This window comes from Xenopus laevis, chromosome 1L, assembly GCF_017654675.1.
Source record: "Xenopus laevis strain J_2021 chromosome 1L, Xenopus_laevis_v10.1, whole genome shotgun sequence".
Taxonomy (NCBI): domain Eukaryota; kingdom Metazoa; phylum Chordata; class Amphibia; order Anura; family Pipidae; genus Xenopus; species Xenopus laevis.
The window spans coordinates 27,601,155-27,621,639 of NC_054371.1; the positions used below are offsets into that span (position 1 = coordinate 27,601,155).

The following is a 20,485-nucleotide window of genomic DNA, read 5'->3' on the forward strand; positions in this document are numbered from 1 at the left end:
TGGGTTGGTACAGAAGCTCAAAACATAATGTACAACATTTCCAGCTTCTTCTTTAGTTAAGCTTTAGTTCTCCTTTAAGAGTCCAAATTTTCCTAGCAACCATGCACTGATTTGAATAAGAGACTGGAATATGAATAGGAGAGGGTCTGACTAGAAAGACGAGCAATTAAAAAGTAGCAATAACAATACATTTGTAGCCTTACAGAGCATTTGTTTTTAGATGGGGTCAGTGACCCCCCCCCATTAGAAAGCTGGAAAGAGTCAGAAGAAGAAGGCAAATAATTGAAAAGCTATAAAGAATAAATTATGAAGACCAATTGAAAAGTTGCTTATAACTGCCCATTCTATAATATACTAAATGTTAATTTAAAGGTGAACCACCTTTTTTACTTTTCTATATTTGTCAGAAATAAAAGGGGAACCTAGCGGATGGAGACACCCATTCTATAGAACAGATTGCAGCAATTCTATCTAGTCCTGTGTATGCTAATTACACTCACAAAGCAAATGAAAAAAAAAAGATTCTCTTCTCACGACGAGGCATGGAAGTGTGTGAGTGCAACCCTATCCCCTGCAAGTGAAGTCACCCGGCTGACGTTTCCCAGCACTCCTATTTAACATCAATTGCAAATCAAGCGTAAGTCAGACTTGTCATAACTGCAAAGACTCTGGAGAAATAGTGTCTCATTTCTTCTAGGGCAAAGCACAGTCTGTAGGTGTCTTTTTTAAACATTTCTTCTATTTTTAATAAATGAGTCTTTTTTTATGTAATTTATGCAGAGTTGTCGGGAGCTGTCCATGTTTTCAGCTTTTAATTGAAGACATGAGCCTTTTCTGACTGTAAACTAATTTTTCATTTCATGTCCATGTATTACTGTGATTTTTAGGGACGGGCTGCAAAAAGAAAAACGCTAAAAATGTCATAATGCCTCTCTATATTGCAGGTGTTTCTCCTGTATGTGATCAAGATTGCCAAAATGCAGAATACAGTAGAATCCATTCCGCAAGAAAAATCCCTGGGATCCGTATGTGACCTGCCTTTGCCCCCGGAGCTAGAACTGGAAATGGAACAAGAGATTCTGGAAGAAATTTACAAACATTCCGAAGTTTCCAGTAGTCAGTATGGCATCAATTTTTTTATCATTGGCCTTTTCCTGCTGCTGGCTTGTTCCATCCAAGTTGTTGGGGTGAGTGAAAAGGACCTGAAGATATTCCTGATCATCCCAATGCTGATCCAGGTCTTGTGGATGCTCTGGTACATCCTCAGGAATTCCACCAAGAAGTCCGGTCAGAAGGAGAAAGATGTGCACGCCGGAGCCCGGTGGTTAAGGTGTAAGTATCTTGTTGTTAGATATACAATTAAAGGCTAAGTAGTTTCTATTATTGCATTATCTTTATTTGTCTCTGTTAAAGCTCCTGCTTATTTACAGGGGGGGGGCAGCTCAAATGATTAGTGATTTGTTGCAAAAGAGAAGGTGGTAAAAAAAACAAAATTACTATATTCTACATTCTACATTATTCATATGAAGGCTGCATTACACTTTCATATAGGCAGCTTTAAATTTAAAATTATACTGCCACTTTAAGATCGAGAGAGCATATATAATATCTTAAATAAAATAGCTTGTTCAATTGAGAACTAATAGTAATTTTTTTTTATAATGTTGACTTTAAGTTAACTTTTAGGAGCTGATTTATCAAGGGTTGAATTGAAAATTCGAATTAAAAAAAAAAAATAGAAATTCGAGCTATTTTTGTGTACATTGACTAGGGAATAGGCCAAATTAGATTCGAATGTGAAAAAAATTAGAAAATCCAATTCAATTGGTGGACTTTGAAAAATCGTTTTTTTAGGAAAATACTTCGAATCTAATTGGATCGCATATGATCTTACTTCGATTCGAACGATGGAAGACAGCCTATTCACCAGCAAAAAAAAAAACAGATTTTTTTTTATAAATTTCGGTTGGTCATTTTTTTATTCGAATTTAGAAGTTATTGGAGTAAAAAAAAATCTCCCATTACTTTAAAATTCGACCCTTGATAAATCCGCCCCTTAGTGTGTTATAGAAGAATGCCCTATTCCTAGCAACTTTTCAATTGCCCTTCATTTTTTCTCTTTATAGTTTTTTTGGATCATTTGCCTTTTTGCTTCTAACTCTTTACAATTTTTAAATGGGGGGGGGATGGGAGGGTCCCCACATAAAAAACAAATGCTCTGTCAAATGTATTGTTACTTTTTATTACTCATCTTTCTATTCAGGCCTCTCCTATTCATATTCCAGTCTCCTATTCAAATTTGGACCCTAGCAACCAGCTTGCTTGAAATTGCAAACTGGAGAGCTGCTGAATAAAAAGCTAAATAACTCAAAAACCACAAATTATAAAAATAAAAACCAATTGCAAATTGACTCAGAATATCACTCTCTACATCATACCAAAGTTAATTTAAAGGTGAACAACCCCTTTAAGTATAGTGTTTATAAAAGTGAATTAGTCGTATATATGCCAGAAAGAGATCTATAAATAAAACACAAGCCTATGAAGTTCATCTTCTGCAAACTGATCTAGAGAAAGACATACGCTACATACCCCTTTGCCAGATCAACCAGTTGTTTGATCATTGAGGGGCAGATTTATCAAGGGTCGAATTTCGAGGGTTAATAAACCCTCGAATTCGACCCTCGAAGTAAAAATCCTTCGAATTCGATATTCGAATTCGAAGGATTTAGCGCAAATACTTCGATCGATCGAATAAAAATCGTTTGAACGATTAAATCCTTCGAATCAAACGATTTGAAGGATTTTAATCGATCGATCGAATGATTTTTATTCGATCAAAAAAAACGTAGAAATGTGCTGGGAAGGTCCCGATAGGCTAACATTGCAGCTCGGTAGGTTTAAAGTGGCAAAGTATGAAGTCGAAGTATTTTTTAAAGAGACAGTACTTCGACTATCGAATGGTCGAATAGTTGAACGATTTTTACTTCGAATCTTTCGAATCATTCGATTCGAACGAGTTCGATCGAATTTGGCCCATTCGATGGTCAAAGTACCCAAAAAAATACTTCGAAATTCGAATTTTTTATCATTCGAATTCTTCACTCGAGGTTAGTAAATGTGCCCCAAAGTGATTATTTCAGAAATGGCACAGAATATTTAATTGATTGTATTTAGAAAGTTTCTTATTTCGGTATGATGAAGCTTATATTAAATTCTCATTTTCGCTATAGTCCCCCTTTAAGCTGAAGAAGTGAATGCTTATTAGTTTCTATGAAATCCTTGGAACAATGGGGGAGTAATGGGAAATTAATGGAAGAGTGACCATGTTATTCATTTTTAGTCCTGATACAGTATAAGCGGAAAATCAAATTTTCATCTTCGCGATAGTTCCCCTTTAAGCTCTACTTCAAATGGTTTGCGTTAGAATCCCATTACTTAAAGATCTATGGATGGATACTAGGGCAGTTGAAATGAAGCCTTGAGTTCAGTCGGAGAGAAATGGAAAGAAACCACCTGATGGAACATAAGTTCATCTGACCTTTCAATAAAGAGATACATTCAAGAGCTTTATCATTGCACACACTGGGACATTATTAACAGCATCAAGATTAACACAATAACGTCTCAAGGGGCTGAGAATTACATTTGCAACTCATTTGCTAAGCAACAGGGCTATGTGAATCTTATTCTAATGTCATTTGTGGGCATGTGTTTTTTTCCAATTCATTTTTTATTTGAAGGAATATGGCCCAAACTACGTGCAATATTGGACCATTTTGACATAAAACAGCACATTGCGATGAAATATTAAAATATATTAGTGTTTTCTTTTTTCAAAATTTCAGGTTCAGAGGGATGTGTCCTGGCATACATAGTAACATAGTAATTTAGGTTGAAAAAAGACACACGTCCATCAAGTTCAACCTTAAGTCTGTATATAACCTGCCTAACTGCCAGTTGATCCAGAGGAAGGCAAAAACCCATTTGAAGCCTCTCCAATTTGCCTCAGAGGGGGAAAAATTCCTTCTTGACTCCAAAATGGCAATGGGACCAGTCCCTGGATCAACTTGTGCTATGAGCTATCTCCCATATCCCTGTATTCCCTCACTTGCTAAACACCATCCAACCCCTTCTTAAAGCTATCTAATGTATCAGCCTGTACCACTGATTCAGGGAGACAATTCCATAAGGAATGCCAGCACAGAAATAGAGTGACAATATTACTGAGAAGATATATGTCTCTGTTATTTCTTATCTTTCTGATCTGGGAAAGCTTTGTCCCCGGCGCCTGATGCCTGTAGATAAGCTTAGAGAACCCATAATCCATCATAGATGTTGCTCATTATTCGGGAAGCAGATACATCCTATCCATTCGTTACTTAGGGGCCCATTTACTAAGTTCGAGTGAAGGATTCGAATAAAAAAAAACTTCGAATTTCGAATGATTTTTTTGGCTACTTCGACCATCGAATGGGCTACTTCGACCTTCGACTATGACTTCGACTTCGATTCGAACGATTCAAACTAAAAATCATTCGACTATTCGACCATTCGATAATCGAAGTACTGTCTCTTTAAAAAAAACTTCGACCCCCTAGTTCGCCACCTAAAACCTACCGAATTCAATGTTAGCCTATGGGGAAGGTCCCCATAGGCTTTCCTAGCAATTTTGGATCGAATAAAAATTGTTCGATCGATGAATTAAAATCCTTCGAATCGTTCGATTCGAAGGATTTAATCGTTCGATCGAACGATTTTTACTTCGATCGATCTATCGAAGTATTTGCATAAAATCGATATTCGAAGTCGAAGGATTTTAAATCGACTATAGAATATCGAGGGTTAATTAACCCTCGATATTCGATCTTTAGTAAATGTGCCCCTTACTGTATTATTCTACTAGGTTGCAGTTCAGCCTGGTATAACAGGAGCAATAAATCTGATGTGTTTTGTGTTTCAAGCATTTCCTCTAAGACTAAATTCAGAGACCAACCGAGAATACAGTGCTCAGCATTAACTAACTTGGGGGTCTTATTTATCAAAATCTGAATTTTTCTGACTATTTAAATAAAAAAAGTCCGACCAAACTAGAATCAACAATTGGACCTTATTTATTATTTAAAAAGCACCATTTAATAGGACAAACACGGAAAAAATAGAGAAAAAAATCCAAATCATAGTTTTTTTTCGGAATTGTTTCCCTAATCGTTTGATTTTTTTCAGGCTTTTTCCCGAAAAGCCTGAATCTTTTGGAATTTTGCCTGAAAAGTCTGAAATAGCCAGATTTTCGGGCTAATTCCAGCTCAGACCACACAAACTTCCAAGTAGGATAGGGACCTCTCATATCTTATATAGCATATATTAGCAGCTCTGAGATGCTGGATTTTCGTATACAGACTTTTTGCAGTCTTGGGGTTTAATAAATCATGAAAAATTTGAATTTTTCAAGTTTTTGGCATTCGGACTTTGATAAATAACCTTCTTTGTCTGCAAATCTATACAGTATGTTCTTACAGAAAAATTGGACTAATTTGCTTAAAAGGCTTAAAGTTTGATCATTTACTATCTGGTGAAGTTAGCCATGTAGTACTAGCAGCCACCTGTGGATTTTTTGGTGACTATGGGCAGCTTTGGGTCATGGACAGACCATATTTGAGGGACCACAGTTGGGTCCACCACTTGACAACATGACCTGGGCAAATTAGTGGATATTTATTCATATCTTTTTGTCCATATTAATATCAGTGAGGAGAGACCTGCAGACTCATAAAGGAACTACAAGTATATTTATGTAGCTTCCAACCACATTTTGTTTGCTTTATATGAGAACTAAAGTTTCCATTAAAGGGCATGTAAAGTCTAAAATAGAATAAGGCTAGAAATGCTGTATTTTGTATACTAAATATAAACATGAACTTACTGCACCACAAGCCTAATCAAACAAATAATTTATGCTTTCAAAGTTGGCTACAGGGGGTCACCATTTTGTAACTTTGTTAAACATCTTTGCAATATGCAGAAAAACGGCAAGCACTCCTGGAGCCACTCGTAGGTAAAAACAGCTTTTATTCAGTCGGTTAAAACATGGAATCCTGACGCGTTTCGTATCTTACCGATACGTAGTCATAGGCATAATGAACAGAGTAACATATCGGCTTATTTAAGTTACTAAACCGGAAATGACATGTAAGATGACACTATATTTAAATCTCCATAGGTTTCTTTAACCATTTCGTGTGAAATGGTTAAAGAAACCTAAAGAAACCTATGGAGATTTAAATATAGTGTCATCTTACATGTCATTTCCGGTTTAGTAACTTAAATAAGCCGATATGTTGCTCTGTTCATTATGCCTATGACTACGTATCGGTAAGATACGAAACGCGTCAGGATTCCATGTTTTAACCGACTGAATAAAAGCTGTTTTTACCTACGAGTGGCTCCAGGAGTGCTTGCCGTTTTTCTGCATATTTCCTCACTCACCCCAGCTACGGGTTCGGGGCGATGCACCCGGGCCACCCTGCACGTTCGGTGAGTGCTTTTTCCATATTAAGCCGTGATTGAGTCAATTGCGGGATTGAATTCATGTGCAGGACCCGGGGTTCTTTATACACCTGGGTCAAAAGAGTTTAAGGGTGAGCTCAAATGAGTCAAAAGATTGTTCTCACCTTTCTTTGAATCTTCATTCAATGCACATTTAGAGAACTTTTTGTTCCTTTCTTTTTCCCGTTTTCAATAATTAGATATAGGACTACCTGAGCTGATAAAAATTTCTTTTTCTGTATTAAACACCTTTGCAAGACTAAGACTGTGCACATGCTCAGTGTGGTCTGAGCTGCTTAGGGATCGTCATAAACAAAGCTGCTTGAGTTCTGCATGGCTGGGAAGTAAGGCGGGGCTCCCCCTGCTGTTCATAAGTATGATTGTTTCCCTGCTCAGCAGTTAGGGACCGTCTGACAATTCCTATCCACAGCAGTAAATGAAGGGAGAATTTCACTGCATACAGTCAGGTTTCTTATAAAAACGGTACACATTTTTTAATTAAAATATATTGGAGATAGGTTTCTTTTTCATTAAAGAAAGTAAAAATCTTATTTTTTGCCTTTACATGCCCTTTAAATGTAGATTTACAACACAGGGCAGTGTCCTAACTACAGAGGAAGCAAACTCTGTGGTTGCAAATGTAATATATCTTGTAAGAATCGGTCAACTTACCAATATTTTGGGGCCCAAAACTGAAAGATTGCTGAAAGATTGCTATGGGGCCCAGAAATATCTAGTTACGCCACTGGCACAGATTTTAGCTGCAAGCTAAAACTGGAAGAAGTCTGTCTAAATAGTATACATTGTATCTTTGATAGGCCTATGATGAGGAATAGCATAAAAAATTATATTCCTCATTCTAAGGGCCCTCTTGCTTGGCGCACTCTCTAATCGGAATCCCATTTGTTACTTTTAACAGATATTAATTTGGATGACCTAGGCATTAATTCGAAGCACACATTGATGTTCTTTATTTTTTGCAGGTGGTATTTCTTTCTTTGCCCTGACCACAACTGCAATGGACGCCTTGAATCTGGGCTACTTTGTTGGCTATCGAGACTGTATGCCATTGGCCGATGCTGTTTATCCAGTAGCTCATTTTATTCACACATCTTTTCAGGTATTTACAGGGAAATTGGGAATATTCTATGTATAAATATATTTAGTTTTTTCCTAAAGAATTTTACACAGCCCTACTTTTAGAACTAAGGCTTTCTGTAAGTTGAGAGTGCTAAAATCAATATGCCCGATCAGAGGAAGAAACCCATAATTCACAGTGCAAGGTTCCACTGATGGGACTCCAAACTCCTTTCTATTTGGTAGGGTCTCCTGCCCATTATGGCAGTTCCTCCATCCTGAGTGACACCACTCTGATATCCCAGCAATATTCTTCTACTCCTATATATATGTGTGTCCATGAGTCCTAGCATTGAAGGCCTTGAATTTGAAAAGGCCTTGAAAAGGCCTTGAATGCGAAAATTCGCATGCGTCAAAAAATTTTGAACGCGCGCCTGAAAAGTCGCCTACGTCAAAATCGCCATGTGTCAATACTATTCGGATGCCCACTGACTTTAATGCCGGCAGCAAAATTGACGCGAGCGACTGTTTGGACGCGCATCCAGAATTGACGCAGGCATCAATTTTCGACTTTCACAAATTTCTCTCCATTTCACGAATTTCGCAGGAAATTTGTGAATTTTTCAACGAAGCGAAACTGGAGAAATTCGCCCATCACTACTTGTGATATTGAATATAGTGTTAATGGGACAGTTACAGAGAAATTAAGGTGGGCATACATAGGCTGATTTGGCCTGTCCACGCTAAATCTGCATCTTATTGGCCTGTGTATTAGGCCCTCCTGATGACCTGCCTAAGCAATATCTAGCCAAAAACTGGACAAGTTTGAAAATCCCATCAGAAGAAGGCTGCATCAGTGGGTTGATGTGGTGCTTGCCTGACTTGTCTATGCCCACAGTATGATTCAATTAATAGCCCCAAGACAAACAATCAGATCGCCCAATATGACCCAGTGCATGGCTGCCTAAATCGGGCAGATATCCAGTTATTTGAGGACCTCACAAAACAGGTATGTATGACCAGCCTTCAGTATAATCTGATCACTGACCAACTATCAGATCAACTTGATTTGGCATGGGTAGCTAAACTGGTGAGAGGGTTGGTTGTTTGGAGAGCTCTCCAAACAATTAGACCTTAAGGTATATTGCCAGATTTAGTATAATTGTACATTGGGACATTTTGAGGTCCTCACTAAACAATGCGATTTACTTTAATGCCGGTAGAAAGAAAACTTTGGATGCTTTGTTGCCCGCACTGAGGGAGATTAAGCTCAGGTGACAAACATTCCATGGGCCAGTACCCTCGGATTGTATCCCAAACTGAAGCAAAGACTCATATGAATGATTATCTTCTCTGTAGAATACAGCATTGCTATAAATATGGAGGATAATAAGGGTCCATGCATGCACCTTGTTTCTCACAACAATTTCAGGATTTACTATAAATAAAATCTATGTTGATCCAGCCGCCCCAGTGTCTGGTGGGAGAGGTGTTGTCCACTTGGCAACAGAGAACTTGTGTAAGTGATTGCATTTCACTTGGCAAACAAATAGAATAGGAAAATAATGACAATACACCTTTGTGAATGTCAATGCATGCCTCTTCTGTTCTGGTCTGGTATTGTGTTCAGCATACATAGAATTTGAACTGAAGCCATTATTAAAGCTGAGAAAGGGGAAGGGTCTGCTAGGAACCCAATGAATAAGTTAAGTACAATGGAACTGTAAACCTTTAGTCACAGAATCTTTTTAACTTGGATAAAATCCAAAAATCCAAAAATGACAGATACAGGCTTAGCAAAGACTGTTGTCCACAGTTAAGAGAAGACATTAAAATATAGAATGGCTAATTTTAATAAACTTTTCAATTGGCTGCCATTTTTTTCTTTTTTATAGTTTATAGTTATTTTTTTTTTTCTTTCAGCTTTCAAATGGGGGTCACTGATTCCATCTAAAAAACAAATACTCTGTAAGGCATTTACTGTATTGTTATTGCTACTTTTCATTACTCATCTTTCTATTCAGTCCCTCTCCTATTCATATTCCAGTCTCATACACCAGATGTAAACTGGAGAGCTGCTGAATAAAAAGCTAAATAACTCAAAAACCACAATTAATAAAACACGAAAACCAATTGCAATTGTCTCAGAATATCACTTTTTATAGCATACTAAAAGCTGTTGTAAAAGTGAACATATATATGTGTGTATGTTTATTAATATTTATTTGTGTAGGCAGGTGTGTCTAGGTATGTAGTAAGAATCATCCTCACCTAATCTGTATCTTCTATCTCAGTTACCTCTAGATTTGAGGTTCTCAGAAAGAAGGGGCAACGTGATTATTCCATCTAAAATTTGCTTAGCCTCTGTTTAACTTACATATATACAGTAATCATTCAGCTATAGTTTCAGGTATATCAACAAGAGCAAATAATTACTGGCCCAAACATTAACCTAGTTGGTTTTAACCTGGGCTTCCTAGGTGGTTCAGCCCCATAGTTTGACAACCTCTACGTTAGACAGTAGGAGATGCGTTATCTACCTTGCAGGATAAATAATTTCCTGGAGAGATTTTTAAGACATGAGTACAGCCCTCCAATCAGTTTCAAGTTGGGCTGAACACCAGGATGGGGATTAAAACCAAACTGGTCTAATTCAGTCTCTTAGAGGCTAGTTTATAAAACCCAAGAGAATATTATGATGACAATGATTGTGAAAGCTGCTTTGCATGTGATTTATTTCAGCTACTCTGGATCTGTATTGTCCATTTCTATTATTACTTGCTGAATAGGTATCAATGGCACCCACAATATTGGTAGTTCACTCAACCACCTAAATAAGCACGTTTCCATCTTTGTTTTTAAGGGGTCTTGCATGTCACCAGATTAATTCCAAAATGACTATTAAACAGAGTGATGTGATGTGTTGTTTACTTTTGGTTGACTCTTTTTGACCCTTCTTTTTTTATAGAATTCTGTAAATACTTTGACAGCAACATACTGTATGTTGCAGTTTGTGCTGCAAACTGACAGCTGTGGCAGCTGGCAGTTGGTTGGTTAAATATGTATTTTATATAATATAACAAGACATTAAAGTTAGATTCATCGCTAGAAGCTACCAGATGAATCCCCTGCCCCAAGGGTCATTCCCTGTCTGCCTCTATTCTCCTCATTGTCTCCTCTAATCTTGCTTACTTTGATTGCCTGACTTGCGCAGCAGTGTATGAAGACAAATGTACTAATATATATAGATTTTTGGGGACAATGTAATAAAGAGAACATAAGCAAAACAATGTTACATTGCAAAACAATAGCAAAATATTTCAAACGTTCTTTCTTCTAATATTTTTGGATATCAAGTGGGGATAGTTACTGTAACTGGAAATTAATAAATTCAATCAATAAATTCAGTGATTTAAGAGAGGACTCTTTTTCCTAAATGTTTCTGCTTAACTGCAGTTGAAAATGACTTCAAATGTATAGGTAAAATACAAGGCGAAGCTTATGGATCACGTGAGATTTAGCCTTGAATGAATAGTAAAATGCAGTTGGGTGGCCCCTGTATCTTTCAGGTGTTTTTTTCAGGTCTACTATTCCCAGGATATAAAGGGAAGCCTTAAAGTGGTCATACATTGAAATTCTGCTTGTTTGGCAAAGATTTGGCTACCAATATGATGGGCCAAATAAGGCCTGTTTCAATGGAACACAACCATAAATGTGAGTTCCTCCAAAAAGTAAGGCCTTTTCCTAATATGTCCCAATAAATATTTTGTATTTTTTTATTTGCTGCCTTACTTTTTGGAGGAACTCACATTAATGGTTGTGTTACTATATGCATGCACCCTTGGACTGGGGTGAACTGTGAGTATGCCCTCCTGTTTATATCACTTTTTCTGCAACCTTTGAAATTGTATTTATTTTGGTTGTACTCATACTGGCCTTGCGCACCATCCCTTTTTGTAGTTTATTGTTTCATTGGAACCAATTTCTACAAAGTGGACCTCACTCAATGTTTTTTTTTAAATTTGGTTGGCCTCTCAGAGGGCCCCCAGCATGAGCTGTCAAATTGATCTGGAGGTGACTTTTATCTTCTCATGTATGATCAGCTTTAGTTGGCCTGAGCTTCACTTCTTTGATGCTCTCTCTACCCATGCACAAATTGTCCAACACATATCACTCCATGTATTATAGAGATTTGATGAACTATATAATGTGATTTAAATCAGGAAACAAATAACTCCTCCAATGCTCATAAGAAGAAAATTCTTACAAAGTTTGTTCTCTTGCAGGTGTATTTCCTTTGGTTCCATTCACAAGATGTCATCAAGTCCTACAAAACTCTTGAGAGGTAAAAGCAGCATTTTTTAAATATTGATCCTAAATGTAGTTTTATTTTGCCGCTGATCATTTGTTTCATACATATGGCCTTCGAGGGTTTGCATCAACTTTTTCATGAAAAACCATTTCTTGTAGAACTCAAATCTGCATCATGAGGTTGCTTTGTTCAAACATTATTCCATTTCATTTCAGGGTCTTATCAGAAGCACATATGAGTGTATGATAATATTTCTTTCTCAATATTTTTATTAATGTTTCAGCAAGAAAATACAGTACAAAATTCACAAGGCATAGGCAATATCATATCACATTATGATTTGTTAACAATCTCTTGACACAATTTTTCAGGAAATTAAAATAACAAAAAAACAATAACCATAAGCTAAATCTAAAAAAAATAAGAAAAAGAAAAACAAATACAAAGAAAAAAAAAAGTAAAAACCCTGAGACTCCTGGTATCATATTGCCAGCTATATGGACAGAATTGACCTAGTCCTAAATTTTTACCCATTAAAGGGCATGTAAAGGCAAAAAATAAAATCCCATTTTTACTTTCTTTAATGAAAAAGAAACCTATCTCCAATATACTTTAATTAAAAAATGTGTACTGTTTTTATAAGAAACCTGACTGTATGCAGTGAAATTCTCCCTTCATTTAATGTTGTGGATAGGAATTGTCAGATGGAAACAATCATACTTATGAACAGCAGGGGGAGCCCCCGCCTTACTTCCCAGCCATGCAGAACTCAAGCAGCTTTGTTTATGATGATCCCTAAGCAGCCCAGACCACACTGAGCATGTGCACAGTCTTAGTCTTGCAAAGATGTTTAACAAAGTTCCAAGATGGTGACCCCCTGTAGCCAACTTTGAAAGCATAAATTATTTGTTTGATTAGGCTTGTGGTGCAGTAAGTTCATGTTTATATTTAGTATACAAAATACAGCATTTCTAGCCTTATTCTATTTTAGACTTTACATGCCCTTTAAGCCCACTTCCAAGGAAAAGAAAAGCTAATAAAGCTTGGACCACATTAATCGTCCAACAGCCCAGATCACCCAGATCACCCAGAACGCACCCCCATCCACGAGATATTATAAAGGTAAGAGGTAATTGTGAAAAGATCCATTATACTGATAATCTATCCAAGGTTGCCAAGTTAAGCAGAAGGAATGATACTTATCTAAATGAATGCTAGTCAACTTCTCATTAGTAAAAATCCAATCTAATTTAGCTTTAACCCATTCCACTTTTAAGTATGGTAATTTCCATGATTTAGCAATAATTTGCTTGGATGCTAGTAAGATATTATTTAACAAGCAATTTTGGAACTTAGATATCCCATCAGGGACCACTCCGAGAAGAGCAACATATGGGTCCCTTTTCAAATTGATGCCTAAAACTGAGAAGATCATGGTAAAGATCCTAATCCAATACCTCACTGCCCTCGGACAAGTCCACCAAATGTGGTACATAGTGCCTATGAGGTTGCAACCTCTATAACAATTGCCATTGGCATGTGGGTAAATCCTAGCTATCCGAGCAGGAGTCATGTACCATCTAAACAATACTTTGTATCCTGCTTCCAACATAACTGTATTGATGGAACTTCTCCAATTATTATCCCATGTATTCAACCATTCCTGCTCAGTGAGAGAACGCCCAATATCTGTTTCCCATGCCTTTATATATTTCACTTCTAGGAGTCGGGTGGAGTATTAAATTGCCTATATAAGTGAGAAATAGCTCCTCTCTGTGACGTTCCCCCTATACACCATTTTTCATAAAAGGAATTAAGTTTCTCATAGGGTGGGTCTATTTTCCAACATGTGCTTATAAAATGGAGAATTTGAAGCGCACGAAAGCTCTCAGATTCCGGCAGATTAAAATTATCTTTAAGACCTTCCAAGGTGTAAGGTCCTCTAGGTGTAATTAGGGACTTCACCGTAATAAAATTTTTATGGATCCACCATGAGAACTGATTTTTAGAAGTCCCTAGTGGAAATAATGGGTTTCCTAATATTGAAGCTGCTGGAGTATATAATGTCAATAGGGCATGTTGAGCTAGGGAGTTATCCCACAGCGACAGAGAATGCCGAAGACAGGAGCTAATTTGTTTCGGCCTATGAGCTTTAGATAGCCATAAGTAATTGGATGCATCGTATGGGGGGGGGGTGAAATAGTATTATGTAAATCTGGAAGTTGGGAGAGTGGAGCTGCTAAATAATACCACCTAAGATTAGGTAAGCCCAACCCTCCCTGTGACGTGGATCTATACAACACTGTTCGGCTAACCCTAGGAGTCTTATTATTCCATATAAATCTAAAAATCTTAGCAACACATTTATTCAAATCGTATGATAATATTTCATTGTAGTCTCCGATCTGGTAAAAAGTAGTATTGCATTTGATATGCTTTTGGGGAAATATAATAAAAAGGGATCAGTAAAAGCTACCTTCTGATTGGTTGGTACAGTGTGATCAGACCTTTAGAAAACTTTGCACTGCCAAATTTATTTTCAATAACTTTTGAATATAAAAGAGCTGTATAACATATGGCAAGAGGTATATGCCAACCTCTTTAATGCAAACCTTACTAGACATTCAGATATTGTCCACTTTCTAGGACAAAACACAATAAGGAAAACGCTGCCCTATTTTATATACAGGTATGAGATCCATTATTCGGAAATCCATTATCCAGAAAGCTACTAATTACAGGAAGGCCTTCTCCCACAGACCCCATTTTAAAAAATTCACATGTTTAAAAAATGATTGCCTTTGACTTTGCAATAAAAAAACAAAACCTTGTACTTTATCCCACCTATGATTTAATTAATTCTTATTGCAGGAAAAACAACCCTATTGGGTTTATTTAATATTTAAATGATTTCTAGTAGACTTAAGGCAGTGCTGTCCAACTTCCATAGTATTGTGGGACGGAATTTTTCTGGCCTATGTGGTGGAGGGCCGATAATGGAAGCCAGTGTTGACCACTCCCTGTTTTTAAACCACACCCACTTTAAACCACACTTAAGTTACCAAGAACTTGTAAGACCGTATAAATGGTGGTAGCACACCAAAAAACCAAATGGTTGGTGCTCATGCATCACTCATATGTGAAATATTAAATCATCATATTAAAACATACTCAAAAATCCATATGCCTCCTCCTCCCCTGTGAATAACACAGCCCCCCAGCACATGACTAAACACCTTAGGGGCCCTAACAACAATTTCCAAATGCTAACAAACTCCCAGAACAACCAGGCTCAAGTCCAACAGGGAGTGTAGGGCAGGCAGAGTAGGGCACATACAAGGAGCATAGGGCAGGCAAAGTATGGCACACACAGGGAGCATAGGGCAGGCAGAGTATGGCACACACAGGGAGCATAGGGCAGGCAGAGTATGGCACACACAGGGAGCAATGGGCAGGCAGAGTATGGCACACACAGGGAGCATAGGGCAGGCAGAGTATGGCACACACACAGGGAGCATAGGGCAGGCAGAGTATGGCACACATAGGGAGTATACAGCCGGCAGAACACAGCAGGAGACTGGGAAACCTATCAGGACCTATCAGGATATGAATAGTTCATATTGTGCTATATACAGTGACGCAATGCTGGTGTCCCTCCAGCAGTTTGTATGAGGTGTGACCAGGTGAACAATGTGGGCACTTTCAGTCTGGTCTTTGTCTGAGTGTGACCAAGTTAACAGTAATGGCTTTAAGGGTGTGAACAATAGAGGTGTTGCAGTTATAAACACTGCAGGGGGAGGAGTTATTTGAGGTGTAAACAATGCAGGGCCCAGTTAATCTCAGTACTGATACCTTTTAAATCTTACACAAGTAGTCACAGCAGGCAGAATTTCATGTGGGGGGTCGCGGGCCACCCATTGGACAGCACTGGACAGGAATGGAGATCCACATTATGGTAAGACCCCTTATCTGGAAAACCACAGGTCCCAAGCATTCTGCATAAAATGTCCCAACCCTGTAGTAAAATATGTAATATGTAATGTGTTGTTACTTCCTGGTGTCCTAGGACCCTACCTAGCAACCTCCAAAAAGAGTTGTTTTCCCTTGTAATACAGTACCTTAGAACAGAGTCTGTTTTATATAAATATTTATGTTAGATATTATTTTTGTCCTTTGGAGTTTTTAAATCTTTTTTAAAAAATTTTTAATCATTTTAAAACTTTTCAACAATGTTGTTATTATGTAGCTATTATTATGTGGGATGGGGAATTAGCAAATACTATTGTTTGAGTTCTTGACATTGTAAAACTATCCAACTGCTAGACCACATCATGTTAAATAGTGCAATATAGGCGCAGTTATGCTAAGACAACCTGAAATGAACAGTAACATCAAAAAATTAAAGTGTTTTAAAGTAATATAAATATAATGCAGTGTTGCCCTGCACTAGTAAAACTGGTGTGTTTGCTTCAGAAACATTACTATAGTTTATATAAATAAGCAGCTGTGTACCATTCAAAGGAGAAAAGGCTCAGGTTACACAGCAGATTATCTCTGTAGAACATAATGGTGTTATTTGTTATCCACTATTTAACCTGTGCCATATAGACTTTTTTCAATTTCAGCCATTGCTACACAGCAGCTTGTTTATATAAACTATATCTCTGCATACCTCCCAACATTTTGGAAGTAAAAAGAGGGACAAAAATTTTTTTCCCGCACGTAGCACAGCAATTTTTTGACCACACCCCTTTCTGTGGCCACACCCCCTACTTACCATGTTTGTTTTACAAAATTTGGCAGGTTATGAAAGTTTGAAAATATTTCTCCTTATCTAAACTGTGTTTTTGTGTCTCAAAATTGTTACAAAGTATCTTATTTGCACCTGTTACCTGTTCTTGGCTCTCTGCTAAAAGCCAATTAAGTGAGAAACTTTGTTTCTTTTTCTGGCTGTTCAGTGCAGAGAAAAGAGGGACTTTCCAGTACAAATGAGGGACTGCGGGTTGAGCTGTCAAAAGAGGGACTGTCCCTCCGAAAAAGGGACAGTTGGGAGGTATGTCTCTGTACTCTTATGGAATACCTCCAAAAACATCCAGATCCTGATGAAAATTACCCTTTTTTGTGTGTGAATGTGATAGGGACCTGTAAGCTTCAGTGGGGATGGGACTGTCATTAATGATCTAACATTCTCTAATGTATATTTATATACACAAAGGATAACACAAATAGAAACTTGTTCAGTCTGTGGAACCAGGTGGTTTGGGCTAGAAGGAGAAGCAAAATAAAAACACGTATTAATTACATAAAACATAAGAAATAAAAAAGTGATGAGAAGCAAAATAAAAACGTAATAGTTAAGAAAAACATAAGAAATAAAAAAAGTGATGACCAGGTAAAAAGTTTTCAAGAATAGGTCTATCCACTAGTGATGGGCGAATTTGGGGCGCTTCACTTCACTGAAAAATTTCAGCATCACTTTAAGGTTAACCACTATAATCTATGACTAAAATTGTTGCCTGTTTGCCCCCTGGTATATTAGGTATATACAAATTTAGCCAGTTTTTCTGAAAAACTTGAGCTTTGCGAGAAAACATTTTGATTGCATTTGATTGCATTTGATTGCATGAGAAAAATTTGACACCAGTATTAGTAAAATTAAAATGAAAAGGAAAAATGAAATTGTTGGCCTGGTGAAGAAAGAGAAAGCCATGGAAACACATCTTTTGTAAGTTAGTAGGTCTGCTCTATAGCTTGTCTTCCATCCAGGCTGTGCACTGTTTTTAAAATGACTACATATTTTATTTTTACTACGGTGTATTAAAACAACTAGCAACAAAGCAGCGTAGGGGGTTCTTAACAGTGAGGACAGTGAGGTTGGTTGAATGCGCTGCCGGTTGATTTTGGGATGGCTAGTGATGGGCGAATAAATTTGCTAGGCATGGATTTGCGGTAAATTTCCATGGTTCGGCGCTCGACTTTACTGCATTCGGACAAAATAGTTGCATCATAATTGCCGCGCCGCAAAATTATTTTGAGGGCCATTGACTTCAATGTGCGAATTTTCACCGTTTCGCAAATTTTTGTTCACCATTTCGCAAATTTTTTTCGCCGTTTCACAAATTGTTCGGTGAAGAGAAATGAGGCAGATTCACCTATCATTAGTGATGGCTGATTCAGTTAATGCCTTTAAGAATGGCTTGGATGATTTGTTGGATAGACATAATATCAAAGGCTATTGTGATACTAAGCTCTATAGTTAGTATAGATATGGGTATATAGAATTTATGTGAAGATATGGAGGGGTGTGTGTATGGATGCTGGGTTTTCATTTGGAGGGGTTGAACTTGATGAACTTTGTCCTTTTTCAACCTGATTTAACTATGTAACTAAAGTAATAGCTCAACTAGACGACTTTTTAAATTTGTATTGTTGTGAATTTGTGAATTTGTATTGTTTCTGCAATGGGAAAAGGTCCAAAACATGAATAGAGAACTGCCTAAAGAGGAAACCCTAACCCTGTCATATGTAACTAACCACGCCTGCATTCTCAGTAATGTGAATCTTTATCTTGGTTCTCTTGAGTCCACTGTTGGACAAACTCATGAATTGAATTGATACATGCTAAGGACAAGTACAGTATGCAATCTAATAGGATAAACCAGGCAAGGTCCCTAGAGGATGCTTCGCTAAAAGAAAATAAAAACAATAGAACGCACCTTCATTTTGTTGTTAAGGGCAACAGAACATAAACAACCCCAATATTTGAGTCAAGCAGCTGTAAAAAAAAAGTGCAAGATGAATATTCCCATAATACCAATGGAACCTGCCACAACCCCAGTTGAAACAGATACACAAAGGTGACAAGTGAATTATTTACACCTCTCCTTTCCTGGTCAATATCTCATAAGTGCTCAATTAATTATTTATAAGGCAGCAAGTAACATTGACTGAGGTCACAAGCATGTATTTATAGTTTATTCTGCCCTGTGCCATTGTGGAAGATGCCACCCCCGGGTCCTTGGGAAAATAGGGAATCCATCTGAGCACCGGAGTTGCCACTTATTCCCACCCTAAGCCGAATCAGAAATCATAAACAATACTAAAGGGTGTTCAAGGTAGAAAAATATTTGGTCTATCTACAGTATATGGTTTAAACACCCAAATTCTGCAGCGAGTTCCATTCTTACCGTATGCAAACACTATTAATGGTCCCCTGTCCATGAGCCCAAGGACCAAATGCACTGAAAACCCTGATCTGCTCACACTTGGGAAAACAAAAGATCAGCTCATGATTTCATATTTTTTTTAACTAAATATGCTGATTTCTACTCAGGTTAATACCCATTTGCCTCTGGCCTACTGAATTAATTGCATAGTACACCTAGGGGCAGATTTATCAAGGGTCGAATTTCGAAGTTAAAAATACTTCGAAATTCGACCATCAAATTAAAATACTTTGAATATCGAATCGAACTTTTTTTCATCAAATTTGGCTATTCTGCGGTCGAAGTAAAATCGAACGATGGAATGATTAAATCCTTAGATTCGAAGGATTTTAGCAATCGATCGAGCGATTTTACTTAGACTTAAAAAAAGTAGAAAACTGCTCTAGAAGGTCCCCATAGGCTAACATAGCACTTCGGCAGGTTTAATTTGGCGAAGTATTGAAATCAAAGTTTTTTTAAAGAGCCAGTACTTCGATTATCGAATGGTCGAATATTCGAACGATTCAAATTCGAAGTCGTAGTATCCTATTCGATGGTCAAAGTTTCAAAAAAATTACTTCAAATTTCGAATTTTTTACTTAGAAAATTCCCTCGAATTCACTTCGACCCTTGATAAATCTGCCCCCTAGAGCTTTAAAGGGGTAGTTCATCTTTCAGTTATTTCCCTTCTTCTTCTGACTCTTTCCAACTTTCAAATGGGGGTCACTGACCCCATCTAAAAAACAAATGCTCTGTAAGGCTACAAATGTATTGTTATTGTTACTTTTTATTATTCATCTTTCTATTCAGGCCTCTCCTATTCATATTCCAGTCTCTTATTCAATTTCATGCATGGTTGCTAGGGTCATTTGGACCCTAACAACCAGAATGCTGAAATTGCAAACTGGAGAGCGGCTGAATAAAAAGTTGAATAAGGGTCCATTATGGATAGTCGCTGAATGTCCAGATAATTGGTCTGTGCTTACTTTGCATACGAAATTCTTATCCCAGTAGAATAAGGAGCACGTCTTCCTCAGTCAAGCTCAGTAGTGTTGCAAGTACATTTTTAACTAAAATCTCGAAGAGATTCCGCACAAATCATTTTTAATAATAAAAACACTTTTATATATATATATGAACGTTCAAATTTTTGCAGCAATTCACATTTTTTGCGTGAGAGTTGACCTAGGTAAAATTCAAGCCGTTTTTTTTTTTATTCAAGAGTTTTCAGGGTTTGTTTTTAACATTTTTTGAAAAGTTTTAGATCCCTTAAAGGGGTTGTTCCCCTTTCAGTTAACTTTTAGTATGATGTAGAGTGTGATATTCTGAGACAATTTGCAATTGG

At 37.3% G+C, this 20,485-nt stretch overlaps 1 protein-coding gene across 1 annotated transcript in view; it reads left to right on the top strand.

The window, feature by feature from the left end:
* The first annotated feature begins 655 nt into the window (after window positions 1–655).
* otop1.2.L (otopetrin-1 gene 2 L homeolog) overlaps window positions 656–20,485 on the top strand; it is a 40,988-nt gene continuing 21,158 nt past the window's right edge. The window contains exons 1-4 of the mRNA XM_018268517.2: window positions 656–712; window positions 945–1,332; window positions 7,530–7,666; window positions 11,910–11,968. Of these exons, the coding sequence (XP_018124006.1) occupies window positions 978–1,332; window positions 7,530–7,666; window positions 11,910–11,968 (551 nt within the window). The 5' untranslated portion in view covers window positions 656–712; window positions 945–977. The remainder of the gene's footprint in view (window positions 713–944; window positions 1,333–7,529; window positions 7,667–11,909; window positions 11,969–20,485) is intronic.